Source organism: Lepidochelys olivacea (genome assembly GCF_965140295.1).
Source record: "Lepidochelys olivacea isolate rLepOli2 genome assembly, chromosome: 8".
In the NCBI taxonomy this organism is placed as follows: Eukaryota; Metazoa; Chordata; order Testudines; family Cheloniidae; genus Lepidochelys; species Lepidochelys olivacea.
Window position 1 is genome coordinate 29,861,324 of NC_140418.1, and position 21,254 is coordinate 29,882,577.

At 40.0% G+C, this 21,254-nt stretch overlaps 1 protein-coding gene across 1 annotated transcript in view; it reads right to left on the reverse strand.

The window, feature by feature from the left end:
* SLIT3 (slit guidance ligand 3) overlaps positions 1-21,254 on the reverse strand; it is an 810,486-nt gene that overhangs the window by 108,766 nt on the left and 680,466 nt on the right. Inside the window, exons 24-25 of the mRNA XM_084636935.1 lie at positions 9,243-9,314; positions 1,037-1,200 (exon numbers count right to left, since the gene is read on the reverse strand). Coding sequence (XP_084493061.1) covers positions 1,037-1,200; positions 9,243-9,314 — 236 coding nt within the window. The remainder of the gene's footprint in view (positions 1-1,036; positions 1,201-9,242; positions 9,315-21,254) is intronic.

The window sequence follows — 21,254 nt, forward strand, 5'->3', positions numbered from 1 at the left end:
ATAATTTATTATTACATATAAGTGTACATGGCACTTCATAGATAAATAACAAGATGATGTAATTTCCCCTTAATTTCCAACCACAGACCCTCTTCTCTATTACCTTAAATAGTAAATCCACTTCTTCACACTTCTGTCTTCACATATAGGCTAGCAACCCAAACATACATTTCACATTCCAAAAACAATTTTGACAGCAAAAAACACAAACATATCCCCTTTATTTGTCCACAATTTCATTAAGTCAGAAAGCCCACTCATTCTCATTCTACCTCCATATTATATACCTCACTATAACTCCTCAATCAGTTTCTCCTCATATAGCTCTTATATCCAGTCATATACCTGCATCCTCTCCTGATCTTGCAACATAAAATACATCTAATACACCCAGTTACTGATCTAGAGTTGGTAGGACTTAGGGTTGGAGTTCAAGTTGTTTGTGGATCTTCAGTACAAATGTCCTTATCAAAACATATTTGCTTTCCACCTGCAACTTCTTTCCTACAGCTTTCAAACTTATTTTTATAACTATAACATTCTAATTTTTTAAAAAATGTAGAATTACTTACTGCATAAACTTTCTCTTACCCAAGTTTTTTTGGGTCTGGAAATAAATTATTTGATTAATTATCCCTAAAATGACATTCCATACAGTAATTTACAATTATATTATCTGATGTAATGACAGTGTTGCTGACTCATGTGAGATTTGGTGCTTCCCTTAACGCCCCAACTGCCAGAGCTAAGTGATTGCATGAGAATATCAGCTTTCACTGTAAACAATGATATTTCTAGCCCTTCTGTGAGTGGAGAAAAGTTTGAAAACATGTCCCAAGTGGTCTTCAATAGCTCAGAAACCACAAGGCAAAAAAAAAAAAAAAAAAAAGAGAGAGATCCCTAAATTCGTTTTAATATCTCACGATTGTTGAAGCTGTGGGTTGGCGATATTCTACCAATAAAGCTGTTTACACAAGATAAGCAATGACACTCAATCAAATGGTTTACAGACCTCAGCCAAACAGCTTGCTCCTACCTTTGCACTGGAAGTGATGGGTTGGTGTTGTGAGCAGCAGTCTGTCTGCCATGTCCTCTGGCCCACTGCAGCGTGCAATCCCTGGCTCTTTGTACCCTGCCTTCACCCATTCCGAAAGCCAGCGCAGACTGCAGTCACAGTTCAAGGGGTTGGTACCTAGAGCCCTGGTGATGTAAAACAATGAACTAGTTCCTTTGCTTGGAAGCAAAAATAGCCCCTCTGCCCCAAATGGCACATTTTACCCAACTCTCCACATTAAACTTTCCAAATAACTGGAAAACTTGATTCCAAAGAGCTGGAAAGAAAATCCTTCAATATTTAACAGAATTTCAATGTCTGATGTCTCCAAACAGCCCTTTGAAGATGTTTTTGGGCAAAAGTCATAATGGTAGATTAGAATTCAGCATAAAGTGGGCCATCAGATTTTCATTCTCACCTCACTGCTCCATTTGTGTTCATTCCAAGGCTTTGTCTACACTATGCACCTTTTAGCAACATGGCTGTGTCACTAAAAGGTGTGCAGTGTAGCCACTGTTTGTAGACAGGAGAGCGCTCTCCTGCCGACAAAGCTACCACTGCTCATTGAGGCTGGATATTTTGTCTCTCCTGCCGACAAAGCGCTGTTCACACCAGCGCTTTTTGTCAGCAAAACTTTTGTCATTCGGGGGGGTGTGTGTTTTTTTCACACCCCTGAACAACAAAAGTTTTGTCATTCAGTTTCCAGTGTAGACAAAACTCAAGTCTCAGTCATGAGCCTTTTATCTTCCGCTATCCCTAGAACACTGACCCCATGCCTCTCTGACTGAACATTCTCTCCCTGGCTCCTTCCTTAAGGCTAACCTCATCCAACAATCCTTCTCACACCTTTCTTCTCATCATTACTAAGCAGAGTTGAATAACTTACTACCGATCATTTATTCAAGAAATTTAGCCCATTTCCACTTGAGCGATATCTATACACACAGTTTCTCTAAATTTATTATTTTAACCTGACAAAATTCAGGTGTTGTTTGTTTTCTTGTTTAAACTCTATGGCCTGAATGATAATATTCCATGTTGAGCTGTCTTGCTTAGTTATCATTTCAAAGACACTTTTTTTTTTATAGAAGTAACCCCACTGCAGGCAGTTGCACTACACTCATGAATAAGAGTTTGCAGTTGCTTGTTAATTGTGAAGACACATTTTCTACCTCAGAAACAGTCATCTAAATAACAAGGAAAACAGTTCAGGTCTTTTGCAGTTTCCACAGTATGCATCCGATGAAGTGAGCTGTAGCTCACGAAAGCTTATGCTCAAATAAATTGGTTAGTCTCTAAGGTGTCACAAGTACTCCTTTTCTTTTTGCAAATACAGACTAACACGGCTGTTACTCTGAAAACAGTTCAGGATAGGGTGAGTGAGTGAATTATTGATGGATATCAGCAAATAATGTAACGATTCTGTAAATGATTATTTCAATTTTTAAATGCATCTGCTTTAGTCATGGTCATGCCCATTTTTGTTTGCTTAATGAAAAAACAAGTTTTACTGGCAAAAGTTAGCAGGTGACAACTTTCAATGTCACATGCACAAATTTTTGCAGAAACCAAGTTTTAATGTTGAACGTCTAGGTATTCTTGGGGAAATGCTTATGTGCTGAGCCAATCAGGGGACAGCAAGAACACGAGGTGAGCTGTCTGATCGAAACAACGAATTTCAATTGGACTTAAGCACAAACTTGAGAACTCTTCCTGGAAAGGGCTATTTTATGAATTAGGGTCTAAAGTTGTAAAATGCATTAATGAAAGACCTCTCTTTTTTTTTTTTAAACCAAGTTTTGGTTTGTATTTTTAAAACTGTAGAGATGGGTAATATCAGGCATGTGAGTTGTTACATTTCCATTTTTCAAACTACCATGAAATGCACAAAAAATAAGTAGCAGATTTCCTGTTCAATAATGAAAGTGAAATACAATCTAAATCTGCTAAAAGTAACTTTTTACATAAAAATCTTTAAGATTTGAATTGGAGATATTCAGGCAACAAGCTGAAAGAAGGAATAGCATCTCCACATGAGAGAGACAACCATTCTCCTGAACATTTTCTAAAAGGATGTCTGTTTTTCTTTGGCTTACTTTTTAATAAAAATATAGTGAATTTATTGCTTTTTCTTTTTTTTAAAAAAGAGGGACTGGATAGCCCTCACAGACCATGCATTAATGAGGGTTCGACAAAACTCTGGGATTGCACTCATCTTTTGAAACATGACATTGCTTTCATTCCAGCCAGCAAACAGTTCCTATTAAGTTTGTGTGTGGTAGTCCGGTGATGCGAACAGCACACATGAGAAAACTGGGACTAGCTTGAGACACTCAAACCTACTTTAAGGCTGTAATCCAAGTCACACTTTAATAAAGATTCCCAGACTTGGATGGTTAGTGAAATAACCCACTGTGCCTCAGAGGCTGCTATATTTGTGAGTGTTACAGTTATTTATGGATTGCTGCCAACTATATTTAAAACATCGTTGTTGGAGTTTGGAGACCAGAGTTCTGTTTCCAACTCTCTCACTGATTCATTGTGTGACCCTGGGCAAGTCACTTAACTTCTGTGTCTCAGATTTGTAGTTTTTTTTAAAACAGGGAGTTCAACCAAATATATTTCCCCTTGGCCTGGGATAAATCCCATGTAGCAGAGATGCATGTACTTGCAACCACAAGATAGGAGAATCTATTGGTTTGTTTTCCCATTTAATCAGAACTGTTTTCTTATAACCAAGGAAGGAGGCAGCACTTTCAGGGAAACAAATTTATATTAAGCTGCACTTTGCTGGACATATTTATATTTTGCTCCTGTAAAAAACAAGATAAACCAAACCAACAACCTAGAATAACAGTGTGTTCAGTTTGGCTAATTTGTAGAGTGGTTCAGGTCTTGTGCTAGGCTAAACCAGTGGCTCTTAACCTTTCCTGTACCCCTTTCAGGAGTACGATTTGTCTTGCATACCTTAAGTTTCACCTCACTTAAAAACTAGTCGCTTACAAAACCAGACCTAAAAATAAAAAAGTGTCACAACAAACTATTACTATTACTGAAAACTGCTGCTTTTCTCATTTTTACCATATAATTATAAAATTATAAAATAAATCAATTGGAATCATGTGTGTGTGTGTGTATGTGCCTTTGTGTGAAATTTTAGTTTGTACTGACTTCACTAGTGCTTTTTATGTAGCCTGTTGTAAAACTAGGCAAATATCTAGATGAGGTGATGTACCCTCTGAGACTTCTGCACACCCATTGAGAATCACTATGCAAGGGTATACTCCCCTCAGACATTTTTTTAAAAAAATACTAGTTGTTTAGGACAATCTGATTCAAACCAAAGGCAAAACACTGTTTCTTTAGAAAGACATTAGGGATAGGTCATCTCTGGCCAGGATGATTTAGGGATAACTCCACCAGAGACAGGGAAATCACCCCAACTCATCCTTCGATTTGCTAGCAGAGTTTTAACGAGAGGCTGTCCCGTAAGTTGCTGTGAGTCCCATCCAAAATACCACTGTGTGAAGTGTGAAATAAATGTAACCTATTTTTCCATTTCAATGAGGCTGCAGCACAAACAAAAGAAATGCATCCATGTTGGAGGTAAGACCCACATGAAACAGATGCAATGGCATCAAGCCAGGCCATTGAGCCTATGTACCTCACAATTAGGAGCAGGAGGAAGGAAAGAAAACAAAATCCTGCAAAGACTGGGGTTTTCAAAGAAGCCTAACAGTGGTAGGTGCTCAACTCCCATTTAGCGGGAATTGTCTGTCCAACTCTCCTAAGCTCCTGGAAATCCCAGCCAAAATGTGAGCGCTTGACCAAAGGCAGTTTAAAAAAATCAGCTTTGAAGAAACACACATTAGAAGTCTATGGAGTTACTTTTTTGAAAACAATGTAGGGTTTTAGCCATGTAACTCTCTTATTTTAATAGACTAAAACACTGTAAACTGATCTGGGCATTTAAACGTATCAGAATCTACAGAGGTTTTGACTTGGAAAGAATTATTACAGCATTGATGCAAATTGCTTTTTGAATTTTAGCTTTACCCCATGAATCAGACTACAAATCATTTTTAAAAATAATGTTTTGAACTCAAGCTTCTTTTGGATAAAAACGTTCAGACAGGATATTAAGAAAGGAAACCCCACTAAATTTGTTGATACATTTCTATGGGAGTGACTAATGAAACAATTGTGCCCTAGACAGACTCAACTGTAGAGTTCATGGGTTCAATCCTAGCCAGGGCTCATTCATCAAAATTAAATGTGTACAGCAGCAATGCCTGAAAACCCCCAAATCCAGCCCCTTTTGTAGCTCTATTGCTTACAATGGAAAAACTCCAGGGATGACCCTTTGACCCCCTCTGCAATGAGTTGGCCCACTTGTGCAAGGCTAAACAAAACCCTACATTTCAAAGTTCGTTTAGAAATTACAGTTAACCATTTAGCACTGGACAAACCCCAACACACACAAGGTGAGAGGGAAATCACAAAATGAACATTGAAACATCCAGGTTAATCAATCTCTCTAATGCAGCTTGAAGATGAATCTGCTATATAAATGCTAGGAATAATTTTGTTCCATAAGATGTATAAATTAAGAAGTGTATTTTTTACTTTCCACTAATTTTTATGTACCACAGCATGCTTGCTTCCACTCACTTCTCCTTTTATTTCTTTGGTCAATATAGCAAAACTATTCCTGGAGGTTAATCATCTCATACTGCTATGAAACACTAAAGGTCTTTGCAATGAAGAGCAGATTTTTTCCTCTCTCAGACTTAAGTATTTCTCATTGAAGGGCAATTAAAATAACTATAGGTGAGATGAACTAGAGATAGAGAGCACTGTGGAGGGCATAGTTTATTTTTATAAGTATCTAACATGAGCTTGAGTAAACAAGAGATGAATCAACAGGGACATGAATCTGAGCTGTTTAGGTACAGAATATATGTCTCTCAGACATATTTTTAATAATGTGTCCTTTACCATGCTTTTGATAAACTATCTGGGTCAAGACCTCTCCAGGCAGTGGTAACTGGTAGTCCACTGGGTCAGGTAGTTTTGGATGTGGGTAGCATGCACAGGCACTGAATGAATTCATGGGAGATCTCAAGCTTGCTTTGTCAACTTTAAGGCTGCTCCTACCTTATCAAATTTAGAGCCTTTTTTTAAGCACTAGTATAGGAATTAGCGTAGATAAAGCTCAGACATTTTTATCATGGTGTCAGAAAAAAACTAAATTTACTAGTGAAGACAAGCCTCAGTTGGAGAGTATTCAGGATCGTTACAGTATACAGGCACAGATTCTGTACAAAAAGAGTATGTGTATTCCATAGATAAACCATCTTATCTCTCTCTATATATACACATACACCTTTCAAAAAGCTACTTTAAAAGAATGTTATGTTTGCAAAGCAATTTTGGTGAAAATCTTTCCCCATGATTTGAGCAGCTTTGGAAAGTAGAATAGAGTAGGCTAGACCTGAGTTTTTAAATTTCCAATTTCAAACCATATTACAGCTGCAGCAAAAGGCTTTGACCAAAAAAAAAGAAAAATTTTGTCTACACTAGAGAACCGAACCTTTGCAATTTACAATGGTCCATTTGAGCCATCGTAACTTGTAACAATGCTGCGTGTCCACACTAACCGTTCTGGCTAGGCTAAACCTGTTCAACTTTTTAACATTCAGCATCTCCTCCCACCCTAGGAATACCATTATAAGTTCCACTATTTACTATGGATTCACACTGCCAGCAGAGAAAGTGTTTCTCACATGTAAAATTGTGTTCACTCACCAGATATATGAAATTGATGCACGGCACTTTTTTGTTCCATTTATCTGAAAATGCCACAGCTACAGACTCTCTCAGAGATATGTGAATCCCAGAGAGATCTGTCAGTGTTCATAAAACACATTATTTTAAATTGCTCGTGGCATTATTGGTGAACTCAATTTCTTCAACTGTGTCAAAGACACTGGTCCTCCTAGAATTACAGAAGGCAAATGTTTCTTTAAAGAAACAGCCAAGAACAATTGCACGGTAGAACTTAATTGTTCCCTGAGCAAATTATACCCTAGACAGGTCTTAATTATTTTATGGATGCTACTTATTACCATTCATTTGAGCTTTGTGTACTTTACACTGTCAGCAGCACATACTTATAAACAGAGGGGCTACATTGACTGTGCTGGGCCAAAGGGGATTTTATGACTCTCTAGGGTGAACAGTTTACCTAAGAAAGCTGTGCCTGCACTTAATGTAACGTAAACTCTGAAGAAAACCCAAACAAATGGCACATGACATGTTTATCATTTCAGTTCTAAATATACCCTTAGAGGCCAGCTTCCCCTGTTTGGAAGGTGTCACTGAATTTCCAAGTAGAGACAAAGGAATTTGGTACAATGACCCTGAATTCATCCCCAGACAATGCATAGAATGAATTTACTATACTATGAACACAGCATAGAATACATTTTGTGTATAACAGATATTTGTACTTAAACATTTTATCTATCTTAGGTACAGGCTAAAGTTTGAGATTTGGATCTGAAGCTGAATTAGGGTTAAAGCTCAGGTTCAAATTCATGTAAAATTGTGTTGAAATCCCTTGAATTGTTCATAAAAGATTTTGTCCCAAATAGTAACACTTAGTAAGTATCACTATCTCTTATTTTGTAAGGGGAAACTGAGGCATAACAATGTTAAGTGACTTCTCCCACAGAAACCTCGAAACTGGGACTAGGATCCAGGTCTAGAACCGAGCAAACATTTAATGTTTTTGTTCATTAGTAGCTCTGGAAAAAAAAGTCAATTTTTTTGTTGTTGTTTCGGGTTCAATAAAACATTCATTTCAAGTTGGAACTTAATTCAAATAAAATAAAATTGAAGGAAATTTTGAAACAAAACATTTTTGAAGGCATTATTGTTTAAAATAAAAAAAATTGAAACATTTCATTTTAAAAAGATCAGAACAAAGCATTTCAATCTTTTTGGATTCTTTTTTCCCTGATCAAAACAATTTGGCAAATTTATCACAAATTTGCAAAATGTTTCTATCAATGTGAATATGCATTTTAAATATTGCCCAGGTCTCCTGACTGCCAGGACATGCCAGTCTGATGCCTTATTCATTGGACCATGCTACATCCCATCCTGAATAATGGAAATTTCAAGAAATCTGTTTTTGCAAACTATTTGAACACCCAAGTCACAACTGGATCTGAACTCTGGATTTGGCCTGAAACCAAATCATAGGAAAAACAACAAGATGTCCTTGTGGCACCTTAGAGACTAACAAATTTATTTGGGCATAAGCTTTCGCAGGCTAGGACCCACTTAATCAGATGCATATATTTTCCACTCCATGCATCTGATGAAATGGGTTCTAGGACTCCTCGTTGTTTTTGCTGATACAGACTAACATGGCTACCAGTCTGAAACAAACCATAGAAGTAAGTTTAGAGCCTGACAAATCAAAAGTAAAAGATGACAGATTAAAGTTTACCAATTTTGGTCCATCTCTAGGTGAGTGACTGGTCCAAGGCCATTAAGGAGGGAAGAAAGTGAGGAAAAAACTAAAATAAACATTTGGATTTTCTTCTCACTTGAAAAGAGCAAATATATTTCATATATGTGGATAGTGTGTCATTTTTAGAACATATTTTATATGTATGTTTGGAATGAAATACACAAAAAGTTCACTTTCATTATTAGTATATGTGAATTATTAGTTCATGTACAAGATACTATATTGACAAAATCCAGTATGTAAAACATGAGATATCTATTATGCACAGAATCCACATATAAGTTACTTAATGTTTTGGTGGGTGGCTTCCTGTCTCATGCTCAGGCTTCTGTACCATCATGCTCTCTAAATTTCACATGCAAAGTACTAGATGCTGGGTCTTAGCACAAATGCCATAAAAGAGGAAATCTTCATATTATTCATTCAATTGTTTTTCCTAAGAAAATGTTTTGAGAATAAATAACAAGTAGTCCAAGCATTTATTTGATTTAATTTGAACAGAAAATGTCTGAATAAAGACAGTAAAATGCAGAGAGAAAATGGACACAAATCAGAAAAGCTTAGAAACTAGATTAGCAGCATAATCTACATTGTGTTAGTAAAATAACACAGTCAAAAACATTAATTCAGAGCAAGGGTACTTACAGATGTGAAAGGGACACAAGGTCATTAAAAGACCCTTCGGGAACACTGGAAATATCATTACCATGAAGAGTTCTAGAGCAGGGAAAGAACAATAAGACATTAGAACACTGTATTGTCATGCTCCACCCCAAATTTTGAACAAATAGTTACTTTTAGAACCAATATTTAACTGTCCCCACTGTAGAAACTCTACTAGCTTCATAACCCACCGAAGTCAGAGCTTTGTTATTTGTACTTTTACACAAAGATTTTATAAATAATGTTATCTTCTGTTAAAATGTTAATAACTTTTAATCAAAGGAAAAGAGGGAATATGAAAGATGAAATTAAACACTGACTACAGCGGAACATCAGAAGGGAGCGAGGGTCCATGTGATAGATATATTTGTAGGATCAGGGCCCACATTCCCACATCAGTAGCAGAGTATACCAATATGCAGTGACAGACACATTTGCACTTCCAGACAAAATACTTGGAAATCAGTTCTTTGAAGAGCCTGTCCACCTTCCTAGTATGAACAGAGTATAAGCACAGTCTTTACTGGAAGGATTCTAAATGTTTCTCAGATCATTTGAAAAAGTATTTTATTCCCCACCTCTTCCAAGAACTGTATTATTTTTATTTATATGGATGTCTGGAAGAATTTTTCTGATAAATTGTGGAACATGCTATTTGAAAGGTGCTAAAATAAAGGTAAGTCCTTACTCTAAATATATGCAGTTTGTATTGCAATAGTAATCAAACGCCACAATCTGGATTGAGGGATCATAGTGCTGTACAAACAAACAAAAATGCATTTCTTGCACCAAAGAGCTTACAATCAAATTGAAAGAGGTGGCCCAAAAAGTGCGTGCATCAGACTATGGGAAGGAATACAAGAAGAATCATACTGGGTCAGAACAAAGGTCCATCTAGCCCAGTATCCTGCCTTCTAACAGTGGCAGTGCCAGATGCTTCAGAGGGAATGAACAGAACAGCACAATTTACTGAGTGATCCATCTCGTCATCTAGTCCCAGCTTCTGCCAGTCAGAGGTTTAGGTATATCCGGCACATGTGGTTGTATCCCTGACCATCTTGGTTAATAGTGATTGATGGACCTATCCACCATGAACTTATCTAATTCTTTTTTGGCCTTCACAACATCCCCTGGCAATGAGTTCCACCGGCTGACTGTGCGTTGTGTGAAGAAGTACTTCCTTATGTTTGTTTTAAATCTGCTGCCTATTAATTTCATTGGGTGACAACTTGGTTCTTGTATTATGTGAAGGAGTAAATAACACTTCCCTATTCATTTTCTCCACACCATTCATGATTTGATAGACCTCCATCGTATCCCCCCCTTGGTCATCTCTTTTCTAAGCTGAACAGTCCCCGTCTTTAAAACTCTCCTCACATGGGACCTGTTCCATACCCCTAATAATTTTTGTTGCCCTTGTCTGTAGTTTTTCCAATTCTAATATATCTTTTTTAAGATGGGGCGACCAGAACAGCACACAGTATTCAAAGTGTGGGCATATCATGTACTTATATAGTGGCATTCCCAATGTACGCACATTGGAGCTGAGGCCAAACTGACCATTGAATGACACGCACCTCCCTGCACCATTGAGAATTTGGGCTTTATTGGTCCTAACCAAGCCATGGACTATGCTACATTTTCAACTACTGGCACACTAACATTTCACATATATTCAGATATCGAGATTCTAAAAAGTAATCACGGCAGAAATGGAGGGAGAACACACCAGATCTTGTAAATCTTTTCTAACGAAGAGTCAGCAAGATATTGTGCAAAGAGGGAGGAGGGGTGAAGAGGGCATCTGAGCATCTTAAAACAATATTTTATTTATTTTGCAGTTCTATTGTGGCCCGTATCTGTTAAAGAAAGTACGGTAGCTAGTCCAGAATATTTATGAACCCCTTCCTTGATGACAGGAAGAGCTGTATCTGCCTTTCACAGATGTCAAAGACAGTGATGTGCTAAGCTGCAGCAGCAGCACGCAGAATAGAAAACTGGTGTGTGTATATTTTATAATCCTTTTATGAGAGTCATTTCTTCTCTAATTTATTCTGGTATTTACGGTATGCAATGACCACCTCCTACTATTTCCTCCGGTGGCTTTGTAGAGACTCACAATGTTGCAGATGAACTTGAGCTGTAATATTTATCACTTAAAAATTATCTAGGCTCCTAAATAGAAGCCAGTTATTCTCATTTAAAACAAAAGACATCTCTGGGGCTGAGTCGTCCTTCTATGTCATGTCCTTTCCCGTGCAGTAGTCCCACTGCAATACTCACTAGAATTTACACTAGTGAATTACACCTTTACAGTGTTACCTTCCCAGTGCACACACAGCTGAGCTGAAGCCAAACTGACTATTGAATGACACGCACCTCCCTGAACCAGTGAGGTCCCTGGCACTGCAGTGGACATTAGGGCTCAGTGAGGGCAAAGAGTGTAATTGCTATTGTCCTTCCTCAGGGTGTACATGGACAAGGAGAAGCTTTAGTTCCAACCTTGTTACCTTGCTGAGATTTGCAACAGAGAAGTCATCCATGTATGGGGATGTAGATTTCCTGGACATGCATTCTCTGCTGCTTTGGACACCAGTACCCCCAAAGCCTTGTTTTCTCAGTGTTCTGACCCTGAAGCATCCTATTAAGTGTTTGACCCATCAAAAATAACTCGTGGCACTGACAACTTGAGCTGAATCTTCAAGCAATCCACCTCAGCAGGAAGGAGGAGCAGTCCAACACAATATCTCCAGACAGAGGACACTTACTACAAAACCAAAAACAAGTAACTCATTGGGCCTTACCCAGCAGCCCATACAGAGGAAATATTATTATTGGTATAGGGACTGCAAGATTGGGCCTGTTCATTAAGTGCTCAAAAGCCAGAACTGAATATAATGGCCTTGAACTAATTACCATTATAATGAGCTCACTACTAGGTTATATTTCTGATCTCTGCCATTATTTTTTTGTATGCCACAACAGGGAGCTGCCTAATTTGCAGGCAATGGTGCAGTGGGAATGAAGCATTTAAGCTGATTTCCTTGGCTGTCTTAAGCCTCCTTATTTTGTAAATATTTAAATGAAAGCTGAGTTCAGCTTATAAAAGCCTGATCCCATGAGGGGCTCAACACCCACCAAAAAGCCTGGATGCAAGGGCTCCCACAGCAACCAATCCATGTTGAGGACCCTCAGATATCACTGGAGATCGTAAGTACCCTGTGTTGTGTGTCTGTATATTTTAGGTTACATTTGACCCACGTGTCTTTAAATACTTTGCCAGACATACACACACATTAGTTCTTTCCATATAAAAAAAATTAATGAAAATTAAATCATTTAAAAAGATCTGTCTACCCATGACCAGGACACTTACATTTCAATTTATGCAGGTGCCAATCAACTAAACAATACTGCATAAACTGGATATAAAAGCAAAGTGGTCCAGAGGAAGAGCAGCTCTAGGAGTTTTACAAGCACACGGTATGCTGTATTTATGGGAACGTACCTTTCCCACAGTGTATGTTTTTCTGTATTTACATGCACCCAACTACAGTTTACATTTCACTGTTTATCAGTGACCCTGCTAGGCAGCAGTTCTGAACATGTAAAGCTGCTGGAACACTTTTTGTAACTCATTTCATGACCTGGGCCGTCACGTTATTGCAAAAGTCACGCTAACGACTGGGGCCTGGATTCTGCAAACGCTGACACTGGGGCTTAACAGTAAACATGAGTGGTCCCATTCATGTCAATGGGGACTGCTCATGCGCCTAAAAGTAGTGCATGTGCATAGGCACTTGCTAGATGGGTTCTGAAAAAAGGATAAAAAAAAATACAAGCGAGAGAGACAGAGAAGCTGAGCAGCACAGCCAGAGAGAGAGAGAGAGAGAGAGAGAGAGAGGACATGAAACATGTAACTAAATTACCCATTCATGGGTATTCTGATTTTCAGATACATATATTCTATTTATTGTTCACAGAATAAATATAAGGAAAGCAGAAGGATTTGGAAAGATACTGAATCACACATGAAAGAGGCCAGTTACCTTCAGAGGCAAGCACAGCTCAAGATGATGAAATATCGCACATATTTAAAAAAACAACCACCACCAACAACCCTGAAAATGTGGAAATTGTTTTGCTGATGTTTTCTCTTTTAAATTCTCCTGAGAACACAGATAATACATGACAATAACAGATTGCACACTGTCACTCGGAAGCACTTTCTCCCCTTTGGAGAATTGATTTTTAATAACAACATAGATGACATGTGGCAAGAGTTGTAGCTGACACCAGAGTTTTGTAGGCCTTTATAAATCAAATCAATCTGGAGGTTTCCAAATGCATAGAGCACAGACAGAGACTCTCTTTTGGGCTTCATTTCACGAATGTTGTTTTGCGCAGGACTGAGGTTCTTTTAAGATTTGATTAGCAGATCTTCAAAAAAAGCCAAGAGCCAGCTTTTGAATTTTTAAAAGCCACCCTTTGTTTGTGTCACAGTCCAGGCATGACCTGTAGAAACTGAAATTAAATTACGACTCAGCTACAAAAAACCCCTGGAGTGACCAACAACTGGGAATGGAGACATGGTTAGGAGTGCATGTCCAGTGGGAAAATTGACTAAGAATTTGCCATATAACAGCACCCATCCACAGCCACCAGGAACCTCTCCAGACCGCCTGAGACCTAATAATTATACTTCGCTTTTCTACATAACCTTCGATCGAAGGATCTCAAAGCACTTTGCAAACACTCAGGGCATTATTTGAGATGCTGCAAATCCACAATTCCAGACAAAGTCAATAGCATCTGCAGATGCACAGCATCTCTGAAATCCAGACCCAAATTAATTAGGTGTCAGGACATCAGTGATATAGCTAAGTATTAACCCCATGCTACAGATGGGGAAGTTAAGGCTCACATGGGATGTTTGTGACAGGGACAGGAAACAGAGACCAGACGCTCTGACAGGTAGGACTGTGCTTTTGTCACCCGACCACCTTTTCCTCTCCAAATGCACCAATCAAACCTGGCTTGAAATCTGTATAACAATCAATGTCCAACTGCTAACCATTCTTTCCTGTTTTAGTCTGAATTGATTACCTTAGGCTCTAAAATGCAGGAATGATCACATACAATGCTAATAGAAAGGGTATGCCTTCAAAGTAAGGAACAGAACATGATTTCTTCTCTTCAGCCCAACTACACTGCAGAATGAAAACACACGGCAGCTTAAAATTTCAGGAGCTTACATATAATGTTTAATTAGGAGCAGAGGTTTGCAAATGAATAGTCACAAGGATGATGAATGGCACACAGAATCTTTTACCGTTAAACTACCAATTAATATGTAGCAATACGTTTTGGTCACAACTAGAGGTAAGCAAAAAATGTTCAGTGAACAGTAAATTTGCCAAAAAATAATTTTGGGGGGCACTGAAACGATTTGCGAATTTGCGTCACATTCGGCAAATAGTTTCAACTGAAAAAAAAAAAAACATGAACGCAAACATTCTGAAAATGTGGTTTCAAACTGACCTTTCATTTCCAATTGTTTTCCTTGACCCAAACAATATTTTTTTGTTTTGACAAGAAAAACTGAAAAAAAATTCAATTTTGTTTGAAATGAACCTATTTCCCCCCTGGATTTCCCATTTTAGCCATTGAACCGAAAAATCAGCTATTCGCTGAGCTCTAGTCACAGCCAGACTTGATGGTTAGAGGCCTGTGAGAAAAACTGAATGTCTCAGTCCAGTGACCAGTGGACAAATGACCCCCACCCAATTGGCACATTCCCTGATGTCTTTACGGAGGCCAAGCATGGAGATTTCACTATTCTTCTCACCAGGGCAGAATTTAGCACCTTGAAAGGGCAGTTTGGGGTAGATCATGCTGTGGGTGCCCATGATGTAGCTGTTTGGTGGAGAAAGAAAGGTCTTCAATCTCCAAGGCTATTAGTCTGGCATTCTTCATGAGCGCTGCATTCACTGAGTACCTAAAATCAAACCTAATAGAAAGGTCAGAGCTATGGGAAGATTTTCCTTTCATAAATCTTATTCCTCCGAAGTCCCACTGCAGCATTTTACCAGCGGTAGCAAATCCCCCAGAAAGCAATCAGTCACTGTCTGACAAATAGCTCTGTGAGGTAAGTGTTCAGTGGGGTGCACAGTACTTAGCTCTATCCCAAATCCTCTTATTTCGGACTGGAGGTGTGGAGATAAATAACTCTCAGTGCTCAGAAAATACTGTCCTGTGGCTCAAAAATGCAGGCAGCAGACCTTCTGCTCTCCAGAACAATGCTCACTGAAACAATGAAACCCACTCTAGTCTAGGAGCATTAACCTCTGTAAGCCTCCTTACCAGCCTCAACCTTCACAATCAGTCATTATTTATGTGATTATGGCCGGAAGGATTTTCCTTATCAGTAACATGAGGAACTATAAGTTTGAACATGAAGAACTCCCACCACTGCAGTAACCCTGGTTTACTTTCCTCCCCAGTGTTTCATTTAATATGTAGAAACTTGTCATCTGTACAGCTTAGCAGGAACAAATCAATGCAAGATCAAACCAAAGGGGACAGACAGTTACGCTAATAACAAAAATATTTGGCACCTCTACTGCCGTTTTGAATAGAAAATCCCAAATCACTTCGCAAAAGTAGGTAAAAGTGACATGCTGATTTTAACCCTGGGGAAACTGAGGCACAGAGCAGGTAGGAATCCTGCCCAACTTCACAGAATCAGTGGCAGAGCTGAGAAAAGAACTTAGGTTTCTTCATTCTTGGTTTATATTATGGTGTGGGTGATCAAAGGACTACCTTGAACAATATGGCAGACAAGAATGGTCTTTTGCGATCATACATGTAAAGTGGATTTGCTGGGAAATATCGAGGGGGAGGTGAATGCAGATCTGCCCCCCAAACACACTGTTCCTGGAATCTGAAGTTCAAGGCCCAAACTCTATAAAGTAAAGACTGAACTTATGTGGCAACACTATTCATAAGTCTTTGGAGAGAAAGCAAAATGTAGACATTGGCCTGTTTAGGTAGTCTCACTTACTGAGGATATTACAGTGTTGGCAGGGAACTGTGCAGCCTGGACAAATCCCTGATCAGGAGGGAAACACACAGGTTTCCATGCAAGAGAGGGGATGACTAAGGAACCAGGAGCCTAGAGTAGGTGTTTTTTGTGGACCATGGATGTGAAATACAAATACAGTTGATCTGAACTGTGACACTCAGATGTGGCCACCCCATGGGTGTTTGAAATCTGAAAACCAACTTTACAAATGGATCCCTCCCTTTACAATGAAAGCTGTGGCTCCAAACAGCCTTAGACTTTAGGGGGCTTGAAATCCAGATCTGTATTGCGTGACTTGAGCTTAACTCTTCTAACAAGAAAGAATATGAAGTTTCATTTATTTTAGAGTACTTGAAAGTTCCTCCTACGCTACACATACTATGGAGCCGAGTTTTGCGACCACTAATCTTGGCCATCCTGCTGCTACATGCCATACCAGAACTTACTTAACAAAGGGGAAAAATATTCTTCTGCAAAGCCCCCAAGTCTTAACAATGGTTATAACTTTAGATGGGCAGTTCCAAAATACTCTGTAGATAACTAGAGTGAAAGTCAACTCTCTGAGATGTTGGTAGGTGAACGTGTGCCACATAACACTGTGTTAATAGCTTAACATTTGTAAAACAATTCAGAAAAATCAAAGATATTAAAGAGCATGAACCTCCCTTGAGGTTCCCCTTATATGTTCCACTCCATATTACTCAACCAAACAGTTTTAGACCAAAACTTTCTGAAGGAACCTCATCTTCAAGGGGATCCAATTTGGGAGAGCAAGGCAGAGCAAGAAGTCACAAGGAAAGTAAAGAGCACTTTAAGAAGGAAAAATCCATGATTTCAAGAAATAGGACTCATTCCCCCTAACTGCTAAGACTCCCCAAGTCTGGAGTCTCAAAAGAAAAAAGGAGATTTTTGTTTTTTGTTTAGTTTAGTTTTATTTGGGGAGGGCAAAAGCATGGAGCGAAGTTCCCTTTCCCCCCATTATGTTCCCTAACTTTGTTCCCAAGAAAAATTAAAGACACTAGTAAATTTTGTCCTTACCACAGGAAATTTGGGACAAGGGGCTGCCATAAATATAAAGGGATTGCAATTTTCCTTACCAATATTTTCTTTTGCTAATCATTCATTGGGTTTAAGTCATGTATTTGCATCCACACTGCCCAAATTAAAAACAAGATGGAAAGCTTGTTTCTCCTCTCCACATCATACTCCTGGTCACATGGTACTGACTCAACCCTTTCCCCTACTATTAAACTGCATTACAAACAGCTACAAATAGTAATTATTTGTGTAATGTTACTTCTCCATGTAAGTGATAGCTTTGGTTGCCACAGATATGTTATACAATCACAGATGGGACAGGAGGTGCTCCATGGTGATATACTATACGGTCTATATGAAATAGTTTGAGAACCTCTATTATATCACATCACTTTCATTCCTATGTATGTTTGATCAGTAATTTACAATAATAAAAAGAGAGATCAATGCAGGTTTGTATGTGGTGGTGGCAAATTTGAGATGATGGCTCTTTACAGGAGGCAAAGTTCTTGTGAAGTATGATCAAAAGAAAATTTCCTTAAAGTAAAAAATTAATGTTTTTATTGAATGCTGTAGCAAGGAGGTGGAACAATAAAGCTGAGGTGTAAAGCACTAAATAGGGCAAGAAGAGTTATGGATTGTCTTGCACAATCAAACCTCGTATCATTATTACATGGTGGATCCTCATTTCCCTCTGGTCTGAGAGGTTCTCATTTATCACAGCAATTCACAGAGCCATGCGTATAAAATATGAAAGTAAAGTAGACAACCAGCCTGTTGCAGTCTTTCCCCTGCCATTTGAATGTTTCTGCTCTGATTCTTGATTTCCACTGAGTACCAGATAAACATAGCTGTGGTAACTTAATTTAGGTTTTCACCTGCTTTCTGCACTCAGTATGCCCTTCCCCCATGCTCATCCCATGATTCTGATCCCACTCATAATATGCTTTCAGTGCATTGTATCACAGAGGGGATTCTCATCAGCTGACCCATCCTGGCAACCAGCATAGGCAGACAGCTACCTCCAAATCTACAATGTCAGCGTGCCAACCTGACCATCCTTGGGAACAGTGAAAACAGATACCTATACCCATCCTCGTAGAGGCAGAGAATCACTGTTGCAGGCACTAATTGCTCAGCCTGACAGGGAGAAGTCACTTCTTAATTTGGCTCTCCCATGCCAGAACATTACAAAGCCATATATCTGGCTGGAATAATCATCTCTGTTCCCGCTGATTTCCGTGTACTACACAATCCAGGAACTGTCCTATGAAATTCAATAGGGTTCGACAGAAGTTCAAGTTTTGTTAAAAACTTTTAGGATTTAAAAAAGAGATACTTGCTATAGTTTCTGAGGCATCCTCTAGAAAATTATACCCATGCTCTAGAGTTCTATCGGTTTCTATAGGCCACAGGGGAATAAATGGAGAGATGTTTTCCTCTGTTCTGCACAGGCTGTTACCATTTTGTGTTCCAGCAGACAAATACACTGTAGACTGTCCCATGGAGACCTTTCTTGCTCATTCTTGTCCCCATAATATTAAAGCAAGGAGATTTATACTGAAAGTATATGGTTACTCTCTGCATGTGAAAAAGCTTACTATTCACCTGCGTCACCTAGATGTAAAGGGAAATCATGCTTCACCAATCTACTAGAATTCTTTGAGGGGGTCAACAAGCATGTGGACCAAGGGGATTCAGTGGATATAGTCTACTTAGATTTTCAGAAAGCCTTTGACAAGATCCCTCATCAAAGGCTCTTAAGCAGCGATCTCAAACACAAATCACCATGAGGGCCACATGCAGACTAGTACATTGGCCCAAGGGCCGCATCACTGAAAGCTTCCATGAAGCCCTGCCCCTGCTCCGTAGGCCTCTTCCCACCCCTTCCCTGCCCCCATTCCAACCCCTTCCCCAAATCCCTGCCTCGGCCCCACCTCTTCTCCACCTCCTCCTCTGAGCGTGCTGCATCTCCGCTCCTCCCTCCTGGAAAGTCCTAAGCCCTGCCAAACAGCTGTTTGGTGGCAAAGCACTGGGAGGTAGGCAGAGGAGCAGGGGACGCAGCGCGCTGGGGTGGGGGGAAGGAAGAGCTGGGGGAGGAGAGTTTGGTGGGCTGCAGGAAATAACTCCGGGGGGGGAGGAGAGGAGGCAGGGGAGCTTGGAGGGCCGCAGAAAATAACTCCGTGGGCTGCATGAGGCCTGTGGGCTGCATGTTTGAGACCCCCTGCTCTTAAGCAAAGTAAGCTGTCATGGGATAAGAGGGAAGGTCCTCTCATGGATGGGTAACTGGTAAAAAGATAGGAAACAAAGAGTAGGAATAAATGGTCAGTTTTCAGAATGGAGAGAGGTAAATAGTCGTGTCCGCCAGGGGTCTAGACTGGGCCCAGTCATAGGCATGGGAAGTAGGGTGTGGGGGGTGCTGCAGCACACCCAGGTTTTATGCATGGTCCTGGCTGCATATGTGGGGTTCCAGCTGCTGCCCCCCAGCTACTGACCATGGACACAGGGTCCTGCATCATGGCTGCTGGCCCTGTGCCTGGGGGTCCCAGCTGTCAGCCCGCTCCTGGCTGCTGGCCCCACTCCCGCCCATGCACATGGCGTCCTGCATCCTGGCTGCTGGCCCTATGCCCGGCTCCTGGACGCGCATGCAGGGTCCCCGCTCCCAGCCACGCATGTGGGTCCTGGGTGCTGGCCCTGCTTCCGGCGCACACACGGGGTCCCAGCTGCCAGCATGTAGGGCTCTGCTACTGGCCCTGTGCCTGCCCTCAGCCGTGGCCCCAGCCTCAGCCCTTATCCTTGTCCCCCCTCCTGGAGACACGGCCCTTCTCCCAGCCTCAGCTCATGGGGTGGTGGTGTGGGGTTAGGGGGCGCACAAGGTAAAATGTTTGGGGAGAGTTTTGCTGGCTTTCAGCACCCCCACTATAAAAAGTGTTCCAGCGCCACTGGGCCCAGTCCTATTCAACATATTTATAAATGATCTGGAAAAAAGGAGTAAACAGTGAGGTGGCAAAATTTGGAGATGATACAAAAATCCTCAAGATAGTTAAGTCCCAGGCAGACTTGAAAGGATCTTTCAAAACTGGGTGACTGGGCAACAAAATGGCATATGAAATTCAGTGTTGATAAATGCAAAGTAATGCACACTGAGAAACATACTCCCAACTATACATATAAAATGATGGGATCTAAATTGGCTGTTACCACTCAAGAAAGAGATCTTGAAGTCATCGTGGATAGTTCTCTGAAAACATCCACTCAACGTGCAGAGGCAGTCAAAAAAGCAAAGAGAATGTTGGGAAGCATTAAGAAAGGGATACCTAATAAGACAGAAAATATCATATTGCCTCTATATAAATCCATGCTATGCCCACATCTTGAATATTGCATGCAGATGTGGTCGCCCAATCTCAAAAAAGATATATTGGAATTGGAAAGGGCAACAAAAATGATTAGGGGTATGGAACGGCTGCCAAATGAGGAGAGACTGGGACTTTGCAGCTGGGTAAAGAGACAACTAAGGGGGACTATGTTAAAGTTCTGTAAGATCATGACTGGTATGGAGAAAGTAAATAAGGACGTGTTATTTACTCCTTCTCAGAACACAAGAACTAAGGGTCACCAAATGAAATTAATAGGCAGCAGGTTTAAAACAAACAAAAGGAAGTATTTCTTCACATAATGCACAGTCAACCTATGGAACTCTTTGCTAGAGGATGTTGTGAAGGCCAATACTATAACAGGGTTCAAAAAAGAACTAGATAAGTTTATGGAGGATAGGTCCATCAATGGCTATTAGCCAGGATGGAGAGGGATGGTGTCCCTAGTCTCTGTTTGCCAGAAGCTGGGAATGGGCGACAGGGGATGGATCACTT